The sequence below is a fragment of the Podarcis bocagei genome, assembly GCF_964188305.1.
Source record: "Podarcis bocagei genome assembly, chromosome: 13".
Taxonomy (NCBI): Eukaryota; Metazoa; Chordata; class Lepidosauria; order Squamata; family Lacertidae; genus Podarcis; species Podarcis bocagei.
In genome coordinates this window covers 29,777,342-29,803,370 of record NC_138138.1, presented here as the reverse complement: position 1 = coordinate 29,803,370, position 26,029 = coordinate 29,777,342, and the positions used below count along the sequence as shown (strand labels likewise).

Sequence of the window (26,029 nt, the reverse complement as noted above, 5' to 3'; positions counted from 1 at the left end):
CCCGCTGAAAGAGGCGGTTATTAAACCGCTTCTTAAAAAACCATCTTTAGATGCGGCCACGATGGCCAACTATCGCCCAGTCTCAAATCTTCCATTCCTGGGCAAGGTGATTGAGCGAGTGGTTGCTGAACAACTCCAGGCACGCCTGGAAGAAGCGGACCATTTGGATCCCTTCCAGTCGGGATTCAGGCCTCATCATGGGACTGAAACTGCCTTGGTCGCACTGGTTGATGATCTCCGGCGGGCTAGGGACAAAGGTGAGAGCTGTTTCCTAGTTCTGCTGGATCTCTCAGCGGCGTTTGATACCATCGACCATAGCATCCTTCTGGACCGTCTTGAGGGGCTGGGAGCTGGGGGCACTGTTATACAGTGGTTCCGCTCCTTCCTCCTGGGCCGTGTTCAGAAAGTGGTGGTGGGGGATGAGTGTTCAGACCCTTGGGCCCTCACTTGTGGGGTGCCTCAGGGTTCTGTCCTCTCCCCCATGCTTTTTAACATCTATATGAAGCCGCTGGGAGAGATCATCAGGAGGTTTGGGCTGGGTGTTCATCAGTATGCGGATGACACCCAGCTCTACCTCTCTTTTAAATCAGAACCAGTGAAGGCGGTGAAGGTCCTGTGTGAGTGTCTGGAGGCGGTTGGAGGATGGATGGCGGCTAACAGATTGAGGTTGAATCCTGACAAGACAGAAGTACTGTTTTTGGGGGACAGGAGGCGGGCAGGTGTGGAGGATTCCCTGGTCCTGAATGGGGTAACTGTGCCCCTGAAGGACCAGGTGCGCAGCCTGGGAGTCATTTTGGACTCACGGCTGTCCATGGAGGCACAGGTCAAATCTGTGTCCAGGGCAGCTGTTTACCAGCTCCATCTGGTACGTAGGCTGAGACCCTATCTGCCTGCGGACTGTCTCGCCAGAGTGGTGCATGCTCTGGTTATCTCCCGCTTGGACTACTGCAATGCGCTCTACGTGGGGCTACCTTTGAAGGTGACGCGGAAACTACAACTAATCCAGAATGCGGCAGCTAGACTGGTGACTGGGAGCGGCCGCCGAGACCATATAACACCGGTCTTGAAAGACCTGCATTGGCTCCCAGTACGTTTCCGAGCACAATTCAAAGTGTTGGTGCTGACCTTTAAAGCCCTAAACGGCCTCGGTCCAGTATACCTGAAGGAGCGTCTCCACCCCCATCAGTCTGCCCGGACGCTGAGGTCCAGCGCCGAGGGCCTTCTGGCGGTTCCCTCATTGCGAGAAGTGAGGCTACAGGGAACCAGACAGAGGGCCTTCTCGGTAGTGGCGCCCGCCCTGTGGAACACCCTTCCAGCAGATGTCAAAGCGATAAACAACTATCTGACATTCAGGAGACATCTTAAGGCAGCCCTGTTCAGGGAAGTTTTTAACGTGTGACATTTTACTGTATTTTTGGTTTTTATGGAAGCCGCCCAGAGTGGCTGGGGAGGCCCAGCCAGATGGGCGGGGTATAAATAATAAATTATTATTATTATTATTATTGTAGGTAAGAAAAGCCATTATATAACACTGGAAGGCCAAGTAGCGGAGGAAAGAATGAACTTCCCCAGGGAAGGAATTTTTAAGCTTGGACATAACTGAGAAGTCTCTCTGCCATATTCTCGTCCCAGTCCAATGGAACTCAGAAGTTAGTAAGGCATGAAGCAGAGAACTTTGGAGGGTATATGGGCCACCTAAGTCATGGTTGTGTGCCGCATATAGGAAAGAGTTCACACACACACACACACACACACACACCAGACTACAGAAGGAAGCTGTTGATAGACCAGGTTGAGAACTCTTATTCTTTTCCTATATACCTGGGGGTTACCACCTTTTCCTTCTTCTTGAGACTGATGACTTCCCATTCACTTTTATCTAATTGATCAATGAACCCCAAGTCACAGAACAGCTCAAGAAACTGCAGAATTGGAAACATCAGGAACACCAGTTCCTGAAAGAAAATGATCATGACAAAAAACATGGCCTTGTATCCAACATTAGTTCTGAAAAGAAATATATTAAAATGAATGAATCTGACAGACTTACATCCATTAATTTCAGTGGATCTATCCAACTTGGTTGGATTCAGCCCATTAAAAAGACTGCAAAAGATGGGAGTACATATAGACAAACAGGGATATGACTTGTGTGCGCATTTCTGTGATAAAGAAAATATTTTTAAAAAAACACAACCCCTAAATAAAACTAACAGCAAACCTAGATCTGATGTTTATTACATAATTTGCTTTTGTTGAGGTTGATTATTCTTTAACAAATAGCTAGCCACAGGGGAAAATGGAGAACAGAAGATCAGGACTATAGGATGATATCATTCCTAATTATAATTCACACACACACACACACACACACACACTATTCACAGTTAGAAGAAAGTTCCCACTGGAGCCAGGGTTCTGCATACATGAGTACTTTGACTAGCTGATAAACTTAATGGAAAGGAAAGAGTTCAGATCATGCCTTGCAAAAGATGTTCAATTTCTTCCAAACTCGTCTTAGGGCTTTGTGAACTTCTTGGTTTCTCAAGCTGTAGATGAGAGGATTGACCAAAGGATTCAAGATGGTATAGAAAATGGAGAAGACTTTATTCAGACCTCTTAGAGTTGGGGAGTCTGGCAACATGTAGACAATGATTAAAGTGCCATAAAATATGCAAACCACAATTAGATGAGAGGAGCAGGTGGAGAAGGCCTTTTTCCTTCCAGTGGTGGATGGGATCTTTAGGATGGTGGCAATGATGCAAACATAGGATGTGAGAGTCAATAAGAATGGGGCAACATTAAAATTGAAATTAAAGAAAAGGGCGGTGATTTCAACCATGCTTGTGTCACTGCAGGACAGTTTTACAATCGGGATGAAGTCACAAAAGTAATGATCTATGACATTGGGACCACAGAAGGATAGCTGAGCCATCATGATGATCACAATGAAGTTAGCCAGCAAAGAATTAATCCATGTTGCAGCCATGAGGTGAACACAGAACCTTCTACGCATAATGGTGCTGTAGTGTAAAGGTCTACATATAGCCAAATAGCGGTCATAGGACATTGCTGCCAGGAGATAGGTTTCTATACCAGCACACAAACCAAAGAAATAAAATTGGGCTATGCACCCACGAACAGAAATGGTTCTCTCTCCAGTTATCAAATTGGCCAACATTTTGGGTAAGATAATCAAGCTGTAGCAAGTCTCCATGCCGGATAAATTTCCCAGGAAGAAGTACATGGGAGTGTGAAGTTGCTGATCAGCCACAATGAGCAAAACAATCAGGAGGTTCCCAGTTAGTGACATAATAAAAACAATCAGGAAGAGGACAAAAAGAAGAGGCTGCAGTTCAGGGAGATTCCCAAATCCCAAGAGAATGAATTCTATTGTGGCTGTCTGGTTTTCTTCTTCTCTATCCAACATGGGTCTTGTGTCAAACAATTGAGACATCAACTATAAAATATAATCTGAAATACAGACATTTTAATGTAGGGGAACCATGAATTATATTTTGTGCATGCAATTTTCTTGTAAACGCAACAGGGATGTCAGTCAAATCCATCAAAAGTGAACAATGAAATGAATTTATTTCAGTCTGTTTGATCCCTAACATGGCACAGATGGTTGCTAGAAATGTTTTTTTTTCCTATTTTTCTCCAGCTTAAAGTTGTTTGGTTGGTTTGACATGAGCCCATTACCCCCAAATAGATATGTACATTATTTTGAAATTTTTGTTATTTACATATCCTTTGATGTATAATAACTGCTTTCCCAAATTCACAACAGAGGCCATGCTGCCGCTCTCGCATCTTCTCCTAGGGTGGGTTCATTGCTTATGTGCTGGCAGAGGCAAGCAATGGGATTGGCTAGGGGTGGCCATTAGCAATGCTAGAGTGAACTAGGAAATGTTGTGTCTGTTGAGTTACCCCCACCCCAAGCTAATCACAATGATTCTAGGCAGTGTTCCTCCTCTACCTCAGAGAGTCTGTTGTGGAAAGAAACACCCATCCACCTTGCAGGACGTGCAGAGGGAGAGCTGTGAGCCACAGAGATAAAGAGTTCTGAACTTTGTGTGCAGCAGCTAGCAGGAGGCAGAAGCAGATAGTGGACTTGAAGCAATTGCATTGTAGTTAGGAGTTGACGGAATGGAAGGGGGAAGAGTTTGTGCAGGTGGGAGGACACCACCCCATTTTGCCTTAATGACTAGCATCCATGGCCAGTCCTTCTTGACACCCTCCTTTACCCTTTCTTTCTGATTAAACCCTGATGATGCTTTTTGCTTCTAGACTGCTACATCGTTGCCCAAAATAAAATGTGACCTTTAGAATGAAAACGTTTCCCTACTCCTGGTCTAGATCAAATCCAATATAACAAAAGCATCATGAATGCAACCAAAAGATATACATTTAGTTTTTATTATGAGTCTACATTATTCAAGCTCTCAATAGGACATGAAATATTTTGCCAAAAATGAGCTCCACTTTTCTAAATTGGGAGGAGGAGAGACGATTGGACTGAGATATGAAAACATGTTAGTAGAGTGCCTTCACCTCAGAGCTAGACTCCATATCTGCTACTGAGGTTCATTCAAATATCCTCAAATTAATGAACTGATGTGTCCCAAAGACATACAAGAGTTTTAAAAATGGCATCACTCTGCAGAGAATAGCAGTGTTCGATAACTTGCCAGAGTGGTGCATACTCTAGTTATCTCTAGACTGGTGACAGGGAGTGGCCGCCGAGACCATTTAACACCGGTCCTGAAAAATCTTCATTGGCTCCCAGTACGTTTCCTAGCACAATTCAAAGTGTTGGTGCTGACCTTTAAAGCCCTAAATGGCCTCGGTCCTGTATACCTGAAGGAGCATCTCCACCACCATCATCCGGACACTGAGGTCCAGCACCGAAGGCCTTTTGGCGGTTCCTTTTGGCGGTTCACTGAGAGAAGTGAGGTTACAAGGAACCAGGCAGAGGGCCTTCTCAGTAGTGGTGCCTGCCCTGTGGAACGCCCTCCTAGCAGATGTCAAGGCAATAAACAACTATTTTCTTTTTAAAAGACAACTGAAGGTAGCCCTGTTTAGGGAAGTTTTCAATGTCTGATGCTGTATTGTTTTTAATATTCGGTTGGAAGCCGCCCAGAGTGGCTGTGGAAACCCAGCCAAATGGGCAGGGTATAAATAATAAATTATTATAATAATATTATTATCATTATTATTACCTGCAGCAAATCTTTGTTATATTCAAGGATATCCTAAGTGTCTGTAGCATCATTTGTCCAGATTCATGCTAAGAAACTGAAGTCTTCTGAGCTATGAAGAAAGAGTGATCTTGAAACAGCTCTACATAAGCATTTAAAAGAAATGATCCTGGGAGAGTTGCTGCTGATTAATAATGCAGCAAGCCTCCTAAACCCAAGAGAGGTGCCTACATTACTTCTTTCTCCATTGGATATTCTCCGTTGTACAATAGGGCAGTTCATAAAAAAACTTTTTAAAGAAAAATGCCTGCTCCAAAGCCTCCACGAAAAAACTGTTTACTTGGCCGTTTTCCTATGTTGTGAAGGCTGAAATTTCAATTCAGTGGAGCAGGGTCAATATATTAACTGATATGCATGAAATTTCAGAAATAGCTATGTAATCCCTAGTGTAGTAGGATAAGACCTTTGGAGCAGGCATTTTTTTCAAAAAAAGTTTTTTGTGAACCGCCCTATTGTACAAAGCATCAATCATCTTCAGCTAACGCACATGGAAGTCCAGAGAGTCCCATTCACAGACAGTATAATATTTTGCTGCTACCACATTTCTCCTGGGCAAACATTCAAAATTCCACAGCAGCTGGACTACCAGCCTCAAAAGTCAGCAATGGGGGAGGAACACACATGTGGAAATATCACAGGTTACTGTGTTTCATTTATTTCACACTCCTAAATATTTTCTCTTGCTTTTTTTGTTATTAACTATATAAATTTCCATCATCCCCCCCCCCACTTCCTAATAAGTCTGATTTATTTTGTCTTTTTAAATTGGTTCTCCAATTTCCTGGCATGGAAAAATGAGCATAGCTTGTGTCCAATAGAGCTTGTGTTCAATAATGAGAATAATCGTGTTCCATTTACTTCCCCCTTTGTTGTGAGGTGATTTGGGGGTGGCTTTTTTTTCCTTCCCCACTTGCAAAGTACATACAGCTGCAGGAGGAAGTTGGAAGAGTGACACTCTTTCCCACTTCCTGTTTTAGCTTTATTTGCTTTTCAGTTCTCATGTTAATTCTACTACAGTCGTACCTTGGTTGACAAAAGCCTTAGCAGTCGAACATTTTGGCTCCCGAATGCCACAAACCCAGAAGTGAGTGTTCCAGTTTGAAAATGTTCTTTCGGAAGCTGAACATCCGGCAGGGATTCTGCAGCTTCCAACTGGCTGCAGGAAGCTCCTGCAGTCAATCAGAAGCTGTGCCTTGAAAGTAAAACATTTTGGAAGTCCAATGGACTTCCGGAGCAGATTCCATTTGGCTTCCAAGGTATGACTGTATATCCAACTTTGACCCAGATCCTTTAAAAAAAAAAAGCAACAAGGGAAGGGTGAAGAGAAGTGACCAAAATGGGTGCCACCCACAACACTTGCTAAGAAATGTAATTAAGTGGGGTGAGCTGCGCGGTGCTACGAACTGATTGCTACTTTCACGAGGTGAAGCCGCATAGCCATTGCCAGAGAGCGCTGACTTTTTCCTGTGGACAATTGGATTTAAAATAAGTACCCGTGAGTAGAAACGGAAAATTGGATCAAGAAATATCTTAATTTGGCATCGAAGCGGGAAGGTTCAAAACAGGAAGTCCGCATTCCGCTTTTTGTACATAGACTGAAGCAAAAACCTTGTAAGCTAAAGCCTGGAAAGTCGTTAAAAAAGTTTAAATTTCCTTCATTTAAAACTACTGAAACCCCCTTGGAAGCAGGAGAAAAGGGGGGGGTTGTTTAATGCCTGCAGGAGAGGGAGTGAAGAAAAATAAGTTTCCACCATCTCTAACCTGGGAATGGGGTGTCAGAGACAGAAATTGTTGGAGAGGTCTATTGACTGTGAATGGAATACTTTGACAGATAGCTAAAGAAGAGAAATAAACTGATTCCAATGTTGCCTTTTGCATTCTAAAGAAACAAAATATCTGAAAAATGAAAGTAATTTTCTTTTGTTGGACTTGCCTTAAAAAGATGGATACAAATTGAAATTGTCTCCTCTAGAGGGAGCTTGCTAAATTGTTGCTGCAGTCTACTTGAGGACTCTACAGCTGTGAGATTAAGATCGTGGGACCAGTCTTTTTGACCTTGACTAAATATGAGCTGGGAGGAATTTTTGGTGCTTGCTTTATGTAAGACAAGTGCTTTGTTGGAACAGATGCATGAGAAGGTGGATTTGATGAATGAGAAAATGGATTTGATGACTGTTGTGGTCAATAACTGTGGACAAACAGGGAATATTGATACAGAAACCATTCAGGGACTAAATCAGGAACCTGTATTGATTGGGCAAGTGCAGAAGATAATGGAGGAGGTTGTGGTTGCACCTCAAATAATACAAATGGAGAGACCCGAGGCCCTACAGGAGCATAAGCCGCTGTTTTTGAAGATTGAAGTTGGAGTGGGCCAGGGGGAGTCTGGAGCTGAGGAGGTTCTTAACTTTGGAGAGACTTTGAAATATGCTCTTAAATATTTTATGGATTACATTGATGACTGTGGGGAGTGGGACTGTGGGGAATGGGCTGGTTTGATGAAGGGAGGCAGAGATAATTTTGGGTTGGAACCTCCCAGAGACCTACTCCTCAATGAGAAAGGAAAGAAATTAAGAAAGAGACCAACAAAAGACAAGGAAAAGTGCAGGTATAAACAAGAAGAAGAAGATCTGCAGACGGGACATGGAAGAGACTTAAGGGCCTCGGACATAAGACTACCAGGTTGATGGACTAGATGGAATGGACAGTAAGGACTGACATGACCCGAGACCAGGAAGAAGAGACGTTGGATGAACACTGGGAAAATTTTATAAAGAAAAAAATTTATTTAGGGAATTAGCCTAAAATTAATGAATATTAGGGAAAATGTTGGAATGAAACTATATGGCTCTAGTAGAAATTATATCAGGAATTACGTATAATTTAGTATTAAGTTTCAAGCTCTAAGGTATTTTATGGTAAGATAAGGTTAAATAAATTAAGGTAATTTGAATAACAGAATAAGGGTGAAAGATGGTAAGGATTTGTTGAGTTAATTAATAGGTTAAATTGTTAAGATAAATTATTTAATAAAAATTGAGAAAGATGGAAAGAATTTGCTGAAATAACTAATTAAACTAGAATACAAAAAGGGAGGTGTGAGGAGGTCAATGAAACAAGCAAATGGAAGTTAAAGATATGTAATATGGGATTTGTGTCTTTTTTTCTTCTTTTTTATCTTTTTGCTGTATTGTATTGGTTTCTATGTTTTGTTTTGTTTTTCTTCTTTTCTATGTACTGTAGTGTTGTTTTTTGTTTTTTTCTGTAATTCTGAAACTATTAATAAATATTATTTTTTTAAAAAAAGAAAGAAATGTAATTATGCACACAAGTCTTAAAAAAGTATGAGACCCATGCATTATTCCCTCTCTCTCTCTGGGAAATGATACAGATTGGTCCCAGAGAAATAAGCAAACAAATGGAAAGTGGCAACAGGAGCAAAGAAGAAGGAGTATTGTGGGGGGGGGGGACTACTGAGAGCATCTTACCCAAGGGTCCCCTAAAACCCAGAATCGGTGCTATCACTAGAGGGAGTCAACATCTGAGTATTGACAGAATCAATTTGTTGTTTCAGTGGTACAGCCTAAGAATCCAATGTTTTCCTCAGGATTCTCATCACTGCCCCCTTCACTTCCTTGTTCCTGAGGCTGTAGATAATGGGGTTGAGCATAGGGGTAATGACAGAGTAGAACAGGGAGATCATCTTGTCCTGATTGGCAGAGTGGGTGGATTTGGGCCTCATGTACATGAAAATGGCTGCCCCATAAAAAAGGGAGACAACAATGAGGTGTGAAGCACAGGTGGAGAACGTCTTCAGACGCCCAGCTGCTGAGCTCATGCGCAAAATGGTTCCCACAATGCGGGTGTAGGACACAAAGACTAGGGAGAGGGGGATAATGAGGACCATTACAGCCACAGCAAAGATGACCATTTCATTCATATATGTGTCAGAACAGGACAACTTGAGCACCTGAGGGGCCTCACAGAAGAAATGGTCTATACGGTTGGACTTGCAGAAGGGCACATGAAAGGTATACACTGTGAGGACCACTGATTGGAGGAAACCACAGACCCATGAAGCAGCCGCCATCTTAGCACATGCTCCCTGCCCCATCACCAGCATGTAGTTTAGGGGGTTGCAGATAGCCACATAGCGGTCATAGGCCATGACAGCCAGAAGAAAGCATTCAGTCACACCAAAGGCAAAAAAGGCATAGTTCTGGGTAGCACAGGCCAGAAGCGAGATTGACTGGGTTTGGCTCAAAAAATGGACTAGCAGCTGTGGAACCGTGCTGGAGATGTAGCAAATGTCAATGGCTGCAAGGTTCCGGAGGAAATAGTACATGGGTGTGGCCAACCGGGAGTCAATGCTAGTGATGCCAATGATGAGGCTGTTCCCTGATAGTGTGACCACATAGATGGATAGAAAGAGTATGAAGAGAAGGATCCGGCTATGTGAGACACTCGAGAATCCCAGTAGGATGAAATCCTTAACAACTGTTCCATTTGCCATGTCTGATATGACTCCAGTGCTATTGGGAAGAGGAGAGAATTTCATTTATTGGTTTATATTCTTGTTAAAATATCAACAAAACATCAGATCACCATAACCTTTGCAAACACAGCACGCAAGTACAATTTTGAAAGGTTGACAAAGCACATAATATGGATAATTACAAGGAGCGTTTGTTTGTTTTTCCATTGTCCACTTGGGAACATTTTGAAGATTAGAATATATAAACCCATGCCTTTAAAAAGAGAGAGAATATTACAGAGACTTATCAGCACTTCTTCTAAAACTTCCTTGGTGAAAAGCCAGTGTTATAGAGTGGTTAGAGCAGACCTCCCTGACCTGGTTCCATGAAGAGGATTTGGACTGCAATTCCCATCAGCCCCGGCCAATACAGTGCTCCAGTTGGAGTGGGTTTAGAACATGATGCTTACGCTGTGGATACCTGGATTTAAATTCCCACTCAATTCTAAAGTTCAGCAGATGACTTTAAAATGGGAAATGGGAGACCTCCCAGCAGAAAGAAAAAACACTGCATGGGTGATTTATATACCTGATGGGGAACTGTTACACTTTTCCTAAGTGCCTGGAAGTCTGCCTCTTTTTTCTTCTTGTGACTAGTGACTTCCCATACGCTGTTATCTAAGTGTGCCACTTAGTGTGCCACACAGGAGCTCAAGAAACAGCAGAAATAGAAGGCCAGTTCTTGGAGGGAAATGATTAAGACAAAAGTTATTGGCTTGTATCCATCAGTTCTATTCAGAGTAAACCCATGGAAAGCTATGAATATGACTAACTGAGGTCCAATAATTTCAATGGTTCTGTTCTGAGTAGAACTGCATCTAACTGATTCAGCACATGAAGAAGACCAGAAAATATGGTGGTACACAGCCCGCCCAATCTTCCCTTCTTGGGGCTTCCAATTATGCCACCCCACCCTGGGCAAACCTGGGGACCATCACCATACCTCAATTCTATTCCTGAATTCGTTCACGGGCAGAATTTATGTTTAATCATGGATTTTAAAAAAACCACCTCTAATTATAATCCCCCTACCATTCACTGTGAGAGGAAAGATCACAGTGGACCCAGGTTTGTGCAGACATGGATACCTGAACTACCTGATAAACTTAAGGAATTTTGTACATGAGCTCCAATTATAACTGCACAGTGAATTTTGAGTTAGGTTAGTCAATTTTGTTCCCCACATTAGGAATGAAGCTATGGAATGTGATTGTTCTGAAGGTTACTACTTAGTTCAAATATGAAAGACCCGCAGTTGAAATCAGAAATTGAAAGTGCAGGCATCCTGAGCTTGTCCCCTAGGCAAGGAGAAGGGCACTTGTATCTACAACAAACTGTTGCAGTGTGGAATTCTCCTGTTCCATGTTCTACCCGGCCATGCCATGCTTCATTTCAGGATACTCAGTTCTGTCCCCATGGTTTCCCATTCACCATCACCAACAGGCAGTCAGCATTCTAAGGCCACTGAATGAGTCCGGTCAAATATAAGGAGAGCTTATCTTTGTTTTCAAATGATTCAGCCTTATTATCAGGTTAAAGTACATTCCAAGGTGGCATAGGATAAAATCAGTGGCTTGGATCTAAATTTAAGGATTATATTCTGTCTTACTCAGAGCAGACCCAGGGAAACCATGGACTTGGTTATGCCCATTCCAATGGATCTACTGAGGGAATGACTTAGTTGGATATATTTCAATATTAGTGGGACTTCATTCCCATATAAATCATTGGGTCTTAGTTAAATCATGATTGTGTTTAAGAGCTGAATGTTCATGATAAATCTTCATCATTCATGCTCTCTATATAATGATGTGGCATATTTTGTCAAAAAAATAATCTCAGCCTCTTTAATTGGGATAAAAAGGGAGGAGAGCAACACAGTAAACTACATTAGCTTGAGAGCATAGACTGCACTTTTTTTTTTTTTTTTACTGACAGTCAATTTAAAAATTGTTGAATTAATGAGTTTGTTTGCCTTAAAGTCAAAGGGGGCATTGAAAGATGGTACAATGCTGCCAAGAATAGCAGTGTTCTAGAACTTACCTGTAGTAAGTCACTGTCACAATCACAGATGTCCCAGGATTCATTAGCACCATTTCTCCAAATCCTTTAGAAAGAAACTGACATATTCTCACCTATGGTGAATGCGTGTTCATAAAATAGCTTCTCATAAGCACTTAAAGGAAATGATCCTGGGAGAGTGGCTTCTAATTTGCTGGCTTTCTGAACTATATGAATGATGCAACCAGCCTCCTAAACCCAAGAGAGATACCAAGGTTTTTTACCGTTCCATGGGATTTCTACATTGCCCAAAGCCTAGTACTTCTGAGGGCTAGGTTTTAAATCTCCAGGTAATTAATTCTGGGAGTTCAAAATGTCTGATTTATACAGAGATTATAATGTACGAACTGGGGAGAATATTGCAAAAAGGATCCCTCAGAGATGGGTGTGTCTCCAGTTTAATATAGAGGCCCCAATTGGAGCACAGTGCTCCTTGAGGAGAAGCATCTCACACTGGAGTTTACACCACTAGACCCGCAACCAACTACTGCCACTGCCACTTCCACTTGTACCTTTTGTCTCCCTTCCAGAAATGGGGAAAAATGTATTTTGGGGGAAAGTATAGCAAGTGGCAAATGGAATATATTTTTCCTATTAAACTGTGTAAATGGGCCTCACAACAGCGTTTCACCTCCAACCCTAAACAAGATTTGACTGGATATCCAAATACATAAAATGGTTTTAGTTAGAAATATTAATGTATGGGATCTTAATATTTATACTGAGCGGAATATGTTTTTGGCATTATTATTGTTTCTTACCTAGGCATGGATAGACCCCCTGAACTCTGGTCCATCTCTGTTTTCAGAGGGGATGGGACTAAGAAAAATATATCTGCCACCAGTGTTTACATGGGGCAGCCATGTTTTCGCCACACAATTCCCCCTGAGAGTGACATAATGTCGTCAAATCTCATCGCTCTCAGGGTGATTGCTCTATGAGTAAGTGTGTGACAGCAAGGACCACCATGTGATGGCTGCCCAGATAGATCTGTGGACAGATAGATATTCTTATTTAAAAGTTTTAAAGGGGAAATGGGTTAAGGATGAAGGCAGTGAGAAAACCACTGAGCCACCTGGTAAAGTCATCCACTATTCCACAGATTCTGAATGACCTATTGATCTGTTCCATATTGTGATCCATCCTGTTTGGATCAACTGTGTCTCCTTTGAATTTGAGAAAGGTTGATTCCTCCTCCATCCCTCTTCTTATCTGCTCCTACCTATTAGAATTATTATAATGTTTTGGGAGGGGTTGTTTTAAAGCTCAGATAAATGTTTTTAAATGTATTGTCATGTAGTTTGGGAAGAAAGTCAACACATTGGGAAGAAACTGAGAAAGAAAGCCATGCAATGTACATTATGAGAGCATACAGTGTAGGAAAGTGGTGGGGAACTTCATGTCTAGGAGCCAAATGTGTCCCTCCAAGTTTCTCTGTTTGGATCTTGGGACTCCCCAAATACCACACCACCTCATTGGCCACACACATCTCTTTCCAGGCCACCTTCCTCCCACTGACCCTGCGTAGAAACCTCAGTGAGTGTTTTCAGATGACTGGAATGTATCCTTGAGCTCTGATAATCCCGTTTGTTTTCATGGATGAAGCGAAAAGAGGTCTGTGTCTGTCAGGATGCTGTCATCCTGGTTGCCCAGGAAAGTATAAAGACAAGGAAAAGTTTCTTACAGTCCTTTTTTATTAAAAAAATTCTACAGAGAGAGGCTACAGAACCCAGACTCTGGGATAATGCCATTGTTCCGAGTGAATCTCCACACACACCCCGTCTCTCCCACTTCCTCATTTGTCGTCATTATCTCCTCCTTTACAGGTGCCGCTAAGTGCCCTCAGTCTTTGACCTCTTTGCTTTCCTACTTTTAAGGCTCGCCATGTTCTGGAAGATGGTGGGTCTAGAATTTTTTCTAATGACAACATGTCGGTCAGCTATTATTTCTCAACTTTCCCATCTACCTTTGAGCTGTAACCTCCTGCAAACCCCTATTGTAACTCTATACTGTCTTCCTCTTCCAGTGTGTAGAAATAAACCTACTGAGGAAAGTAAAAAATTATATTGATTGCTTGGCCCATTTTTACTACTGCCCTTCCCCAGAATGAACTCTGCTCAGAAGGAAAGAGGCCATCAGTTTGAAAATGTTCCCCACTCCTGACATAAAGAAAACATGCAATTGCATTAGTTGTAATAAACTAAGACACATTTCTTAAGGACATAGATTTTTATTTTTATTTTTTAAAAAAATCCAAAATTATTTTTCTGAGCAGTCCCAACAGACAGTCAAGATGCAGAAGTAAGCAGCTTTCTTGACCAAAGTGCTTCAGAGATTTTAGTGGGAGAATCTATTTTACCACATGAATTATCTTTATTATTTATACCACCCATGATGGGCTGGTATGGAAATGCTTAATAAATATTTTACATCATAATCCCCCCACACCAACTAAGTGAGCCTTATTGCTGAAACTACTCCAGAGATCTGCATCTAAGCAGAGAAGTATGTGGGGAATATTACCAATAAATAAATGGTGCTGTGAAATTTGCAGCCCATCTTCTAAATTCCTGTATGAATTGTAAATTTCATAGAACCCTTTTTAAGGGCCTCCTTGACATCATTATTTCTTAAGCTATATACAATGGGGTTGAGAAGGGGAGTCAATATGGTGTACAGGAGAGAAAAAACTTTGTTCAAGTCTCTCAGGATGCTTGTCTTGGGTACAATGTAGACTATAATCAGTGTCCCATAGAAAACTGTCACCATTATCAGGTGAGAGGAGCAAGTAGAGAAAGCCTTCTGCCTGCTGGAACGCGAAGAGATCTTCAGGATGGAGGTGATGATGCAAACATAGGATGCCAGGGTCAACAGGAAAGGAGGAAAGGCACACAGTGATGACAATATTAAAATTGAGGTGTCTATTGTATGTGTATTACTGCATGACAAGTCAATGACTGGGCCAATATCACAAAAGAAGTGGTCAATCTCATTAGGGCCACAAAAGACTAACTGGGACATGAGAGATGTGGTTATGGTGGCAGCTAAGCCCCCACTCACCCAGGAACCAGCAGCCAGTTGAAGACACAATCTGTCTGTCATTTGGATAGCATAATGCAATGGCTTGCATATGGCTAAGTAACGATCAAAGGACATTGCGGCTAGGAGGAAGCACTCTGTAGTAACAAGTATGCCAAAAATGTAAAACTGTGTGACACAAGCAGTGAATGAAATGGACCTGTCCCCTGTAAAGAGACTATAGAGCATCCTGGGCATGATGGTGGAGCTGTAGAAGGTCTCCAAGCAAGACAAGTTCCCTAGGAAGTAATACATGGGTGTGTGAAGGTGCTGGGCAGACACAACAAGAAAAACGATGATGAGGTTCCCAGAGATGGTCACAATGTAAATCGCCAAAAACAGCAACAGGAGAACAGTTTGGAGATTCTGACCACCCTCAAACCCCAGGAGAATGAATTCTGTGATCATGGTTTGATTTGCCCCATTTTGCACTTGCCAGGAGATCATGTAGATAAGATTTGCACACTGGAAAACAAAAAAAGAAAGGAGAAAAAGGGTCGAACTAAACTGAAAGCGTATTTGAAAGAAACTAGAAAATGTATAGGTGTGGCTCTCACAATGTGAATTTGTAACTGGATATTTTTAGCCACACACTTGGCAGCAGCTGCTGCTGCTCTTGCTGCTTCTTCTCCTCTCTCTCTGTCTCTCTCTCTCTGTTGTTCCTCTCCTAGCAGAGGAGGGTGGGGTTTGGGGGGGTAGTAAGAGGGGCACATAAGGGACGCGGGTGGAGCTGTGGGTTAAACCACAGAGCCTAGGACTTGCTGATCAGAAGGTTGACGGTTCGATTCCCTGCGACGGGGTGAGCTCCAGTTGCTCGGTCCCAGCTCCTGCCAACCTAGCAGTTCGAAAGCACGTCAAAGTGCAAGTAGATAAATAGGTACGGCTCCAGCGGGGAGGTAAATGGCGTTTCCGTGCACTGCTCTGGTTTGCCAGAAGTGGCTTAGTCATGCCGGCCACATGACCCGGAAGCTGTACGCTGGCTCCCTCGGCCAGGAAAGCGAGATGAGCGCCACAACCCCAGAGTTGGTCACGACTGGACCTAATGGTCAGGGGTCCCTTTACCTTTACCTTTAAGAGGGGGACATATCATCCAGCACCACAGGATTACTCAAGACTGAGATTGTATTGCAGGGCAGATCTCAGTGGTTTTATTAAATTCTGAAGCTGAATTGATTTTGCACAGCAATATCAAAATATCAAAAAGCAACATCAATAAGCAATATCAGAAATATCCAGTGGTGATAAAATGTGGACCTTGTCTTTTCCCATTCTGTAAATATGTGAGAAAGGTTGCCTTACCTTTAAACGTGTCTACTGTAGAATGAGCAGTGTTGTGAATTCTCTCTGCAGCAATATCAGCGCCTGAAGGTTCAAAACATCCTTTGACATCTTTAACTCCAGTACCTGTCTTCAGGCTGATACTAACAACAATGCAGAGAATCAATCTGAACACTTCTAGATCATGATGTCCCAAAGGCATCGCTCTTATTTGCCATTGATCCTAAAGGGGTGCTTAGCACTCCTCTTTGGGTTATTTACTCCTTTTATCCTGGAGGAATGTGTAATCTCCCTTGACATTTGTTCACAGCAAGAATGTCAACTACTTTAAACTGCCAGAAAATTAATTCTACTTTGAGCATGCAGTAAAATTTAAGGTCAGGCAGAGCCATCAAAATAATATTGTTTTCCTTTTGTTTTGCTACTGTGATTAACTGTACAGAAAGAAACTTGTTGAAGTTCATGGGGAATGAACTAGTCAAGCCAAAACACTTTCGACTTCCATTTGCTTCCAGAGGGAAAGCTAGGCACTTGCTAGCATTGCTCCCACTGAAAAAGAAAGAGGCTGTGAACTATTTAACTTGGACTGCTTTGTCTATATATTAGTAATAGGCAGTCCTGGACTACACACACTGAGGGAATGATTCAGTCCCACAGAAGCACTGTTACAAGGTATGCATCTGAACCCATATGTGTGTCCACCACTTACATGTGTTCTATGCATATTCCTGAGAGGATTCAAAACTTTTGCTATAGTCAATAGGTGCATGTGTTATGAATGTATCTCTACTGTTAACCCATATACCTAATAAAAATGTTCACAAACAAGAGCATTAAAGAAGAATCGGTTTATGACATGAAAGACAGAGTATACAGATGCTCTTTCGGACAGCAAGGTTACAGGTGGACAGCGGTATATATACAGTGGTACCTCGGGTTACAGACACTTCAGGTTACAGACGCTTCAGGTTACGGACTCCACTAACCCAGAAATAGTACCTTGAATTAAAAACTTTGCTCCAGGATGAGAACACAAATCGCACGGTGGCAGCGTAGTGGCAGCGGGAGGCCCCATTAGCTAAAGTGGTACCTCGGGTTAAGAACGGTTTCATGTTGAGAACAGACCTCCAGAAAGAATTAAGTTCTTAACCCGAGGTACCACTGTACCTTAGATTTGAAGGGTAAAAGAGATTCTCTAATTACCCAAGCTTGAACTGTGAACACAACCATTTGCCATAGACACATACTAATCAGAAAGAGAAAAGGAATTAATATACCTGATCTAGCTATAAGTAGATCATTGAGTCAGGGATAGAAGATGTGTGCCTTCTGTTTGAAAATTAAGATTTGCCCTTAAAATCTTATATCACCGTGACTACAGTGTGTGTCACTCATTCCTTGGTCCATATTCTAGCAAAGCTAAAGAGTTCAACCTTGAGATCAGAGAGTGAAAAGGGAGTTCTAGTGGAGCTCTGAGCTTCCCAATGATTGAAAATCTGGGGCATGAACACTATTTTGAACCCATGTAAATCTCAGGAAAGGAGGTGGAGCTTCCTGGTTGAGTTAATATTGTAGTATCGTCATTCCTTGGAATCATTGCTTCTTTCCTGCAAGTTCCTGTCTGTTTACCACTTTGTTTACTCTGGTTGAAGTTGAAGGGACATGGTCCTAGTTAGAAATGACTAATTGGTTATCTGTGTTTTTCTTGAATAATGAATTTATTAATATAAGACAATTTCATCATCTAGGCAGAATTCTATTCCTTTTTACATGAAGTGATGATTAAACTTGGTTGGAAAGTAACACAGGATCAGGGTGCTGACCTTTAATTTAATATTAAGAGTTCCAGATATTTGCTTGTACTTTCCGGGATATGTATAAAGCAAGGCCTGTTACTAGGGTCAAAGACAGCCCATTAAAGGGCATATTTCATATTCAGGTAATGCCAACTGCACTGATGCCCTGCTCCTCAGTTATAATCCAGATTCACCCAGCATTACAGCACTATTAAGGATCATGACACAGGACAGGTGCAATCCTGCTTCTACCCACCCTATCATCTGGTCCAAAAACAGGTTCCTAGAGCTCAGTAGGCATAAGCTCACCACCCTGCTTCAATTAGTGGTATTAGTACTTCTACACCTGCTTTTGAATTATGGTGCTGGAGGAGACTCTTGAGAGTCCCATGGACTGCAAGAAGATCAAACCTATCCATTCTGAAGGAAATCAGCCCTGAGTGCTCACTAGAAGTACAGGTCCTGAAACTGAGGCTCCAATACTTTGCCCACCTCATGAGAAGGGAAGACTGCCTGGGAAAGACCCTGGTGTTGGGAAAGATTGAGGGCACAAGGAGAAGGGGAAGACAGAGGACGAGATGGTTGGACACTGTTCTCGAAGCATGAGTTTGACAAAACTGCGGGAGGCAGTGGAAGGCAGGAGTGCCTGGCGTGCTCTGGTCCAGGGGGTCACGAAAAGTAGGACACTACTAAACGACTAAACAACAAGAACTACTACACCACATCATACTCATTTCTGATTTGTATGAACCCATTTGTTTATTGTGGCAACCCCTGCACTTTAGAACTCCCTGTCTGTTGAGATCAAGCAGGTGCTTTCTGTGTACTCCTTTCAGTACCTGTTAAAAACATTCTTATTTAGACAAGCCTACCCAGATGCTTAGAAAATTGAGGTCATTTGAATCTGTTTTAGTATTTTTATTTTTGTGTGTTTAAGGTTGCAAATTTTTCTCAAGTTTATTGTTTGATTATTTTTGGAATCTGCTTTGAAGTTTTTAATAATCAAGTGGCATATACATTTTATGAAATAAAAAAAATAAAAGAAATAATTGAGATACTTAATTGTGCAGGTCCCTGATATTCATATATAATAGCTCCTTTCAGATGTGGCACTGAATGCATGGACATCATGGAGTCATGGTTGGTAGGGATATTCCTCAGGCCCAATGGCCCAACAGGTTGGGAATTTATCCTTGCCCTGGACCCCGGGCCAAGCAACGTTATTGGTCAGTTGGTCCCGCGCTAAGGCAGTGCCCTCTAATTCCTGCCACCATTGGCCAATTTGGTGGCAGGAGGACGATCAGAGAGGAGACCCAGGACCCACCCACAAAGTGTCCTTAATCATGCATCAGTGAAATGGGTACCTTCATTTCTACGAGGAATTAAAGGGAGTGGAAACCGATGTGAGAACATGTTTTCCTCTGCTGCAGACTATAGGGGCAAAACAATGTAAGATACAGTGGTACCTCGGGTTAAGTACTTAATTCGTTCTGGAGGTCCGTTCTTAACCTGAAACTGTTCTTAAACTGAAGCACCACTTTAGCTAATGGGGCCTCCTCCTGCTGCTGCCGCGCCACCAGAGCCCGGTTTCTGTTCTCATCCTGAAGCAAAACCTGAGGTACTATTTCTGGGTTAGCGGAGTCTGTAACCTGAAGCATATGTAACCCGAGGTACCACTGTAATGGAGTAATTAAACCATCCTCATCAAGGGTTTCATAAGCTGGGCCAACTCATTCCCTCCCCTAATTTTCCCCAAAGGATTATCATGCTGAGATGGAAAGAAGATAAAGTCCCAACCAGAGACGAATGACTGAAAAAGATGATGGGCTATGCCAAAATGGCGAAAATGACTGGGGAAATTGGAAACCAGGAAGAAAGAAACTTTAATAAGGAATAGGAGAAATTTACAAATTATATAAGAAAATATTGTAAACAACTAAAAACTTTGGCAGGATTTGAGTAACACTTGTAATGTACTATAAACTAAGATGAAAATGGATTATTTTAAGAAAAATGGGGAAAATATATGATGCAGTTGAAAAAGAATGGAAATGGAAACTATGGAAGGCTGGAGGGAAGTCCAAGGATTTAGGGAATCCTAAATGTCGATGATCATGTCCATTGTTTGAATTTAAATGTGTAGTGTAAAGCTGAATTTAAAAGTATTTAAAAAAACCTCTAAAGGTCATCATCCTTATGGAAACTTTGAACCTACCCTGAGCCCCATTGATACCTCCCTCCTGTATGTGTATGGCTGATTTGCTTACATTAGCAACAACACTTACCACCTGAGCATTGGATATAGAAGGAATGGCATAGCACTCATCACAACACTGCTTTTGAAAATGAATGCTTGCCACAAAGGCTGCTCCATTGCAGCAAATGGGGCACTGCCCCACCAACCTCATTCTTCCCTCAACCAGCCCCCAACTGCCTGCCTTCTTGCACCTAGTCCAGGGGATGGCACTGCTTATGGCAGCTTCCTTCTCCTTATTATCAGTCTTGCCAGTTGTACAACATAACAGGGAGGCAGATGGGGACCAAAGCAGAATTGACTAACTCTGCTCATCATTGGCTTTGGCTCCACCATCTGTTGGGATCTCTTCCCCATGAGTTCCAAAAGTCCTTGATCTCCGATAATCCCTTTTGTGTTCATGGATGAAGCAAAGCAAGTTCTGTGTGTAAAATTTAACCTACTGCAGAAAGTAAAAAAAAGTATTGATTGCTTGGCCCACTTTTTCTACTGCCCTTCCCCAGACTGAAGTTTACTCAGAAAGAGAGTGGCCATCAAGCGGATAATGTTTCCCACCCCTGACACAAAGAAAGCATGCAATTGCATTAGTTGTAATAAACTAAGACACATTTCTTAAGGACCTAGATTTTGATAAAAAATGTATCCAAAAGACAGCCCATTAGGGGGCATATTTAATATTCAGGTAATTGCAACTACACTGATGCCCTGATCCACAGTTTATATATATATATCCAAAAAAAAATTATTGCTTTTCCAAAAATTTTAAACAGACAAACAAACAAACAAACATAGATCTCAGCTGTATTGATCCAATCTTAGTAACATTGTTAAGTGACTTCCTCAAATCCCCCTGGCTGAGTTTCAGTGTATATCATTGTAACAGTTTTCCAAAACCAATTTCCTCATAAAATAAACTTAATCACTTAACATCTTTCTTTCTTTTCATTTTAACTTTAAACATATTATTCTCTAACATCACGTATTTAAATCCTAAGCCTATCTGACATTTGCAAGTTTTTCCAATTACATTATCTCAGTGTATTTAAGTAAATAGTCTTTGAATTTCATCCATTCCTCCTGGTACTCCTCCTCCTTCTGGTTGCGGACTCTTCCAGCCAGGGGGACAAGCTCTGAAAAGTCCATAATCTTCATTGCTCCACAGTTATAATCCAGATTCACACCCAGCATTACAGCACTATTGAGGATCATGACACAGGACAGGTGTGATCCTACTTCCACCTCTTCCCCATCCCCACTTCTGTGCCTAACAGTAAGTTGGGAGATGGGAATTTAAAGAGGGTCTCAGATAATGTTTTTGGCATGTGGCCAAGGTGTGAAGAGAAAGTGGACCCCCCCCCCCCGAGCTGACAGACCCACCCTATCATCTGGTCCAGAAACGAGTCCCTAGAACTCAGTAGGCATAAGCTCACCACAATGCTTTGATTAGTGGAATTAGTACACCAAGAAAGTACTAAACAACTGTTCCATTTCCCATGTCTGACATGACTCCAGTGCTACTGGGAAGAGGAGAGAATTTCATTTATTGGTTTATATTCTTGTTAAAATATCAACAAAACATCAGATCACCATAACCTTTGCAAACACAGCACGCAAGTACAATTTTGAAAGGTTGACAAAGCACATAATATGGATAATTACAAGGAGCGTTTGTTTGTTTTTGCATTGTCCACTTGGGAACATTTTGAAGATTAGAATATATAAACCCATGCCTTTAAAAAGAGAAAGAATATTACAGAGACTCATCAGCACTTCTTCTAAAACTTCCTTGGTGAAAAGCCAGTGTTATAGAGTGGTTAGAGCAGACCTCCCTGACCTGGTTCCATGAAGAGGATTTGGACTGCAATTCCCATCAGCCCCGGCCAATACAGTGCTCCAGTTGGAGTGGGTTTAGAGCATGATGCTTACGCTGCGGATAAAGGTAAAGGTAAAGGTACCCCTGCCCGTACGGGCCAGTCTTGCCAGACTCTAGGGTTGTGTGCCCATCTCACTCAAGAGGCCGGGGGCCAGCACTGTCCGTAGACACTTCCGGGTCACGTGGCCAGCGTGACATCGCTGCTCTGGCGAACCAGAGCCGCACACGGAAACGCCGTTTACCTTCCCGCTTGTAAGCGGTCCCTATTTATCTACTTGCACCCGGGGGTGCTTTCGAACTGCTAGATTGGCAGGCGCTGGGATACCTGGATTTAAATTTCCACTCAATCCTAAAGTTCAGCAGATGACTTTAAAATGGGAGACCTCCCAGCAGAAAAAAAAAACACTGCATGGGTGATTTATATACCTGATGGGGAACTGTTACACTTTTCCTAAGTGCCTGGAAGTCTGCCCCTTTTTTCTTCTTGTGACTAGTGACTTCTCATACGCTGTTATCTAAGTGTGCCACTTACCCCAAGTCACACAGGAGCTCAAGAAACAGCAGAAATGGAAGGTCAGTTCTTGGAGGGAAATTATTAAGACAAAAGTTATTGGCTTGTATCCATCAGTTCTATTCAGAGTAAACCCATGGAAAGCTATGAATATGACTAACTGAGGTCCAATAATTTCAATGGTTCTGTTCTGAGTAGAACTGCATCTAACTGATTCAGCACATGAAGAAGACCAGAAAATATGGTGGTACACAGCCTTCCAATCTTCCCTGTGCTTTCAATCCTTGGGGCTTCCAATTATGCCACCCCACCCTGGGCAAACCTGGAGACCATCACCATACCTCAATTCTATTCCTGAATTCGTTCACGGGCAGAATTTAAGGTAAAAAAAAAATCCACCTCTAATCCCCCTAACATTCACAGTGGGAGGAAAGATCACAGTGGACCCAGGCTTTTGCAGACATGGATACTTGAACTACCTGATAAACTTAAAGAAAATAGAAGAGTTCTAATCACTCATTGGAAAAAGAAATTGTCAGTTTCTTCCAAATTCGTCTTAGGGCTCTGTGAACTTCTTGGTTTCTCAAGCTGTAGATGAGAGGGTTGAGCAAAGGAGTCAAGACTGTATAGAAAATGGAGAAGACTTTATTGAGGTCTCTCAGGGTCGGGGTGTCCGGCAGCATGTAGACAATGATTAAATCACTATAAAATAGGCAGACAACAATTAAATGAGAGGAGCAGGTTGAAAAGGCCTTTTTCCTTCCAGTGGTGGATGGGATCTTTAAGATGGTGGTGATGATGCAAGCGTAAGACATGAGAGTCAATAGAAACGGGATGACGACAAAAATGAAATTAAAGAAAAGGACGAGGAATTCAATCATGCTTGTGTCACTGCATGACTTTTTTTCCAATGGGAAATAATCACATAAGTAATGATCTATGACACGGGGTTCGCAGAAGGATAGTTGAACCATGAAAATCAGCACAATGCTATTAGCCATCAAACCATTTACCCATGCTCCTGCCATGAGCTGAAAACATAGTTTTCTATGCATAATAGTGGCATAGAGCAAAGGACTGCATATTGCCAGGTAGCGGTCATAGGACATTACTGCCAAGAGAAACGTTTCTATCGCTACACAGCAGCCAAAGAAATAAAACTGGGCTATGCATCCACTAACAGAAATGTAACCGACACCAGTTAGTAAATCGGCCAACATTTTGGGCACGATGATTGAGCTATAGCAAGTCTCCAGGCAAGACAAATTCCCCAGGAAGAAGTACATGGGGGTGTGCAGGTGCTGATCTGCCCAAACCAGGAAAAAGATCAGCAGGTTCCCAGCTGTTGTCGCAATATAAACCATCAGGAAGAGCAAGAAAAGAAAAGGCTGCAGCTCAGGGAGATTCCCAAATCCCAAGAGGATGAATTCCGTGATGACTGTTTGGTTTCCTTCTTTTATATCCAACATTGTCTTTTTATCCAACAAATGTCACACCAACTTTAAAATCTAACCGGGAGGACATACGTTTTAGTGTAGGAGAAATATCAAGAACATTTTGTACATGAGCTCCTATTGTAACTGTGCAGTGTATTTTGAGTTAGGTTAGTCAATTTTGTTCCCCGCACTAGGAATGAAGCTATGGAATGTGATTGGTCTGAAGGTCACAACTTAGTTTAAATATGAAAGACCTGCAGTTGAAATCAGCAATTGAAAGTGCAGGCATCCTGAGCTTGTTCCCTAGGCAAGGAGAAGGGCATTTATATCTACAACAAACTGTTGCAGTGTGGAATTCTCCTGTTCCATGTTCTACCTGGCCACGCCATGCCTCGTTTCAGGATACTGAATTCCCTCCCCATGGTTTCCTATTCACCATCACCAACAGGCAGTCAGCATTCTAAGGCCACTGAATGAGTCCGGTCAAATATAAGGAGAGAATATATTTATTTACCCTTATTATCAGGTTAAAGTACATTCCAAGGTGTCATAGAATGAAGTCAGTGACTTCAAACTAAATTTAAGGATTGTATTCTGTCCTACTCAGAGCAGACCCAGGGAAACCATGGACTTGGTTGTGCCCATTCCAACGGCTCTACTGAGGGAATGATTTAGTTGGATTTATTTCAATATTACTGGGACTTCATTCCCATATAAATCATTGGGTCTTAGTTAAATCATGATTGCGTTTTGCATGGATTTCAAAGAGCAACTTAGTCTAGAATAGATACAATCCATTATGATGAAAAAAATAACATTAAAGAGCTGGATGTTCATGATAAATCATCATTCATGCACTCTATATGATGACATGGTATATTTTGCAAAAAATAAGCTCAGCCTCTTTAATTGGAATAAAAAGGGAGGAGAGCAACACAGTAAACTACATTAGCTTGAGAGCATAGACTGCACTTTTTTTTTTTTTACTGACAGTCAATTTAAAAATCGTTGAATTAATGAATTTGTTTCCCTTAAAGTTAAAGAGGGCATTGAAAGATGATACAATGCTGCCAAGAATAGCAGTGTTCTAGAACTTACCTGTAGTAAGTCACTGTCACAATCACAGATGTCCCAGGATTCATTAGCACCATTTCTCCAAATCCTTTAGAAAGAAACTGACATCTTCTCACTCAATGAGTATTCGTAATATAGCTTCCCATAAGCACTTAAAGGAAATGATCCTGGGAGAGTGGCTGCTAATTTGCTGGCTTTCTGAACTGTATGAACCAGCCTCCTAAACCCAAGAGAGATACCTAGGTTATTTACCGTTCCATGGGATTTCTACATTGCCCAAAGCCTAGTACTTCTGAGGGCTGGGCTTAAAATGTCCAGGTAATTAATTCTGGTAGTTCAAAATGTCTGATTTATACAGGAAAAAGAGTTAGTATACCTGATCAGGCTGTACGTGGAACTCTTAGTCAGGGACCATAGAACTGTGTCTTCTGATTGAAAATTAAGATCTCCCTTTAAAATCTTATATCACTCTGACTACAGTATGTCTCACTCCATTCTTGGTCCATGTTCTAGCAAAGCTATGGAGTTGAACCTTGAGATCAGAGAGTGAAAAGGGAGTTCTAGTGGAGCTATGAGCTTCCCAACAATTGAAAATCTGTAGTGCATTACAGCACTATTAAGGATCATGACATAGGACAGGTGTGATCCAACTTCTACCTCTTCCCACACTCCACTTCTGTGCCTAACAGTAAGTTGGAAGAGGGGAATTTAAAGAGGGTTTCAGATAATGTTTTTGGCATGTGGCCAAGGTGTGAAGAGAAAGTGGACCCCCCCCCCTGAGCTGACAGACCCACCCTAACATCTGGTCCAAAAATGGGTTCCTAGAGCTCAGTGGGCATAAGCTCACCACAATGCTTCAATTAGTGGAAT

At 42.0% G+C, this 26,029-nt stretch overlaps 3 protein-coding genes across 3 annotated transcripts in view; all 3 read right to left on the bottom strand.

The window, feature by feature from the left end:
• Nucleotides 1–2,476: 2,476 nt before the first annotated feature.
• Nucleotides 2,477–26,029, bottom strand: part of LOC308571671 (olfactory receptor 11A1-like) — a gene marked incomplete at its 3' end in the record, with an annotated part of 29,363 nt that continues 5,810 nt past the window's right edge. Inside the window, exon 2 of the mRNA XM_081167316.1 lies at nt 2,477–3,245. Within this exon, the coding sequence (XP_081023442.1) occupies nt 2,477–3,245 (769 nt within the window). The remainder of the gene's footprint in view (nt 3,246–26,029) is intronic.
• LOC308570559 (olfactory receptor 2D3-like) lies at nt 8,848–11,861 on the bottom strand (the record flags this gene model as incomplete). The annotated part of the gene is made up of 2 exons (XM_081165467.1): nt 11,842–11,861; nt 8,848–9,796 (listed from the first exon to the last, which is right to left on the bottom strand). The coding sequence occupies exon 2, from the start codon at nt 9,775–9,777 to the stop codon at nt 8,848–8,850; it is 930 nt and encodes a 309-aa protein (XP_081021593.1). The 5' UTR covers nt 9,778–9,796; nt 11,842–11,861.
• Nucleotides 14,422–24,333, bottom strand: LOC308570625 (olfactory receptor 5AP2-like; the record flags this gene model as incomplete). Its single annotated transcript, XM_081165540.1, has 2 exons — nt 23,951–24,333; nt 14,422–15,207 (listed from the first exon to the last, which is right to left on the bottom strand). The coding sequence occupies exons 1-2, from the start codon at nt 24,116–24,118 to the stop codon at nt 14,422–14,424; spliced, it is 954 nt and encodes a 317-aa protein (XP_081021666.1). The 5' UTR covers nt 24,119–24,333.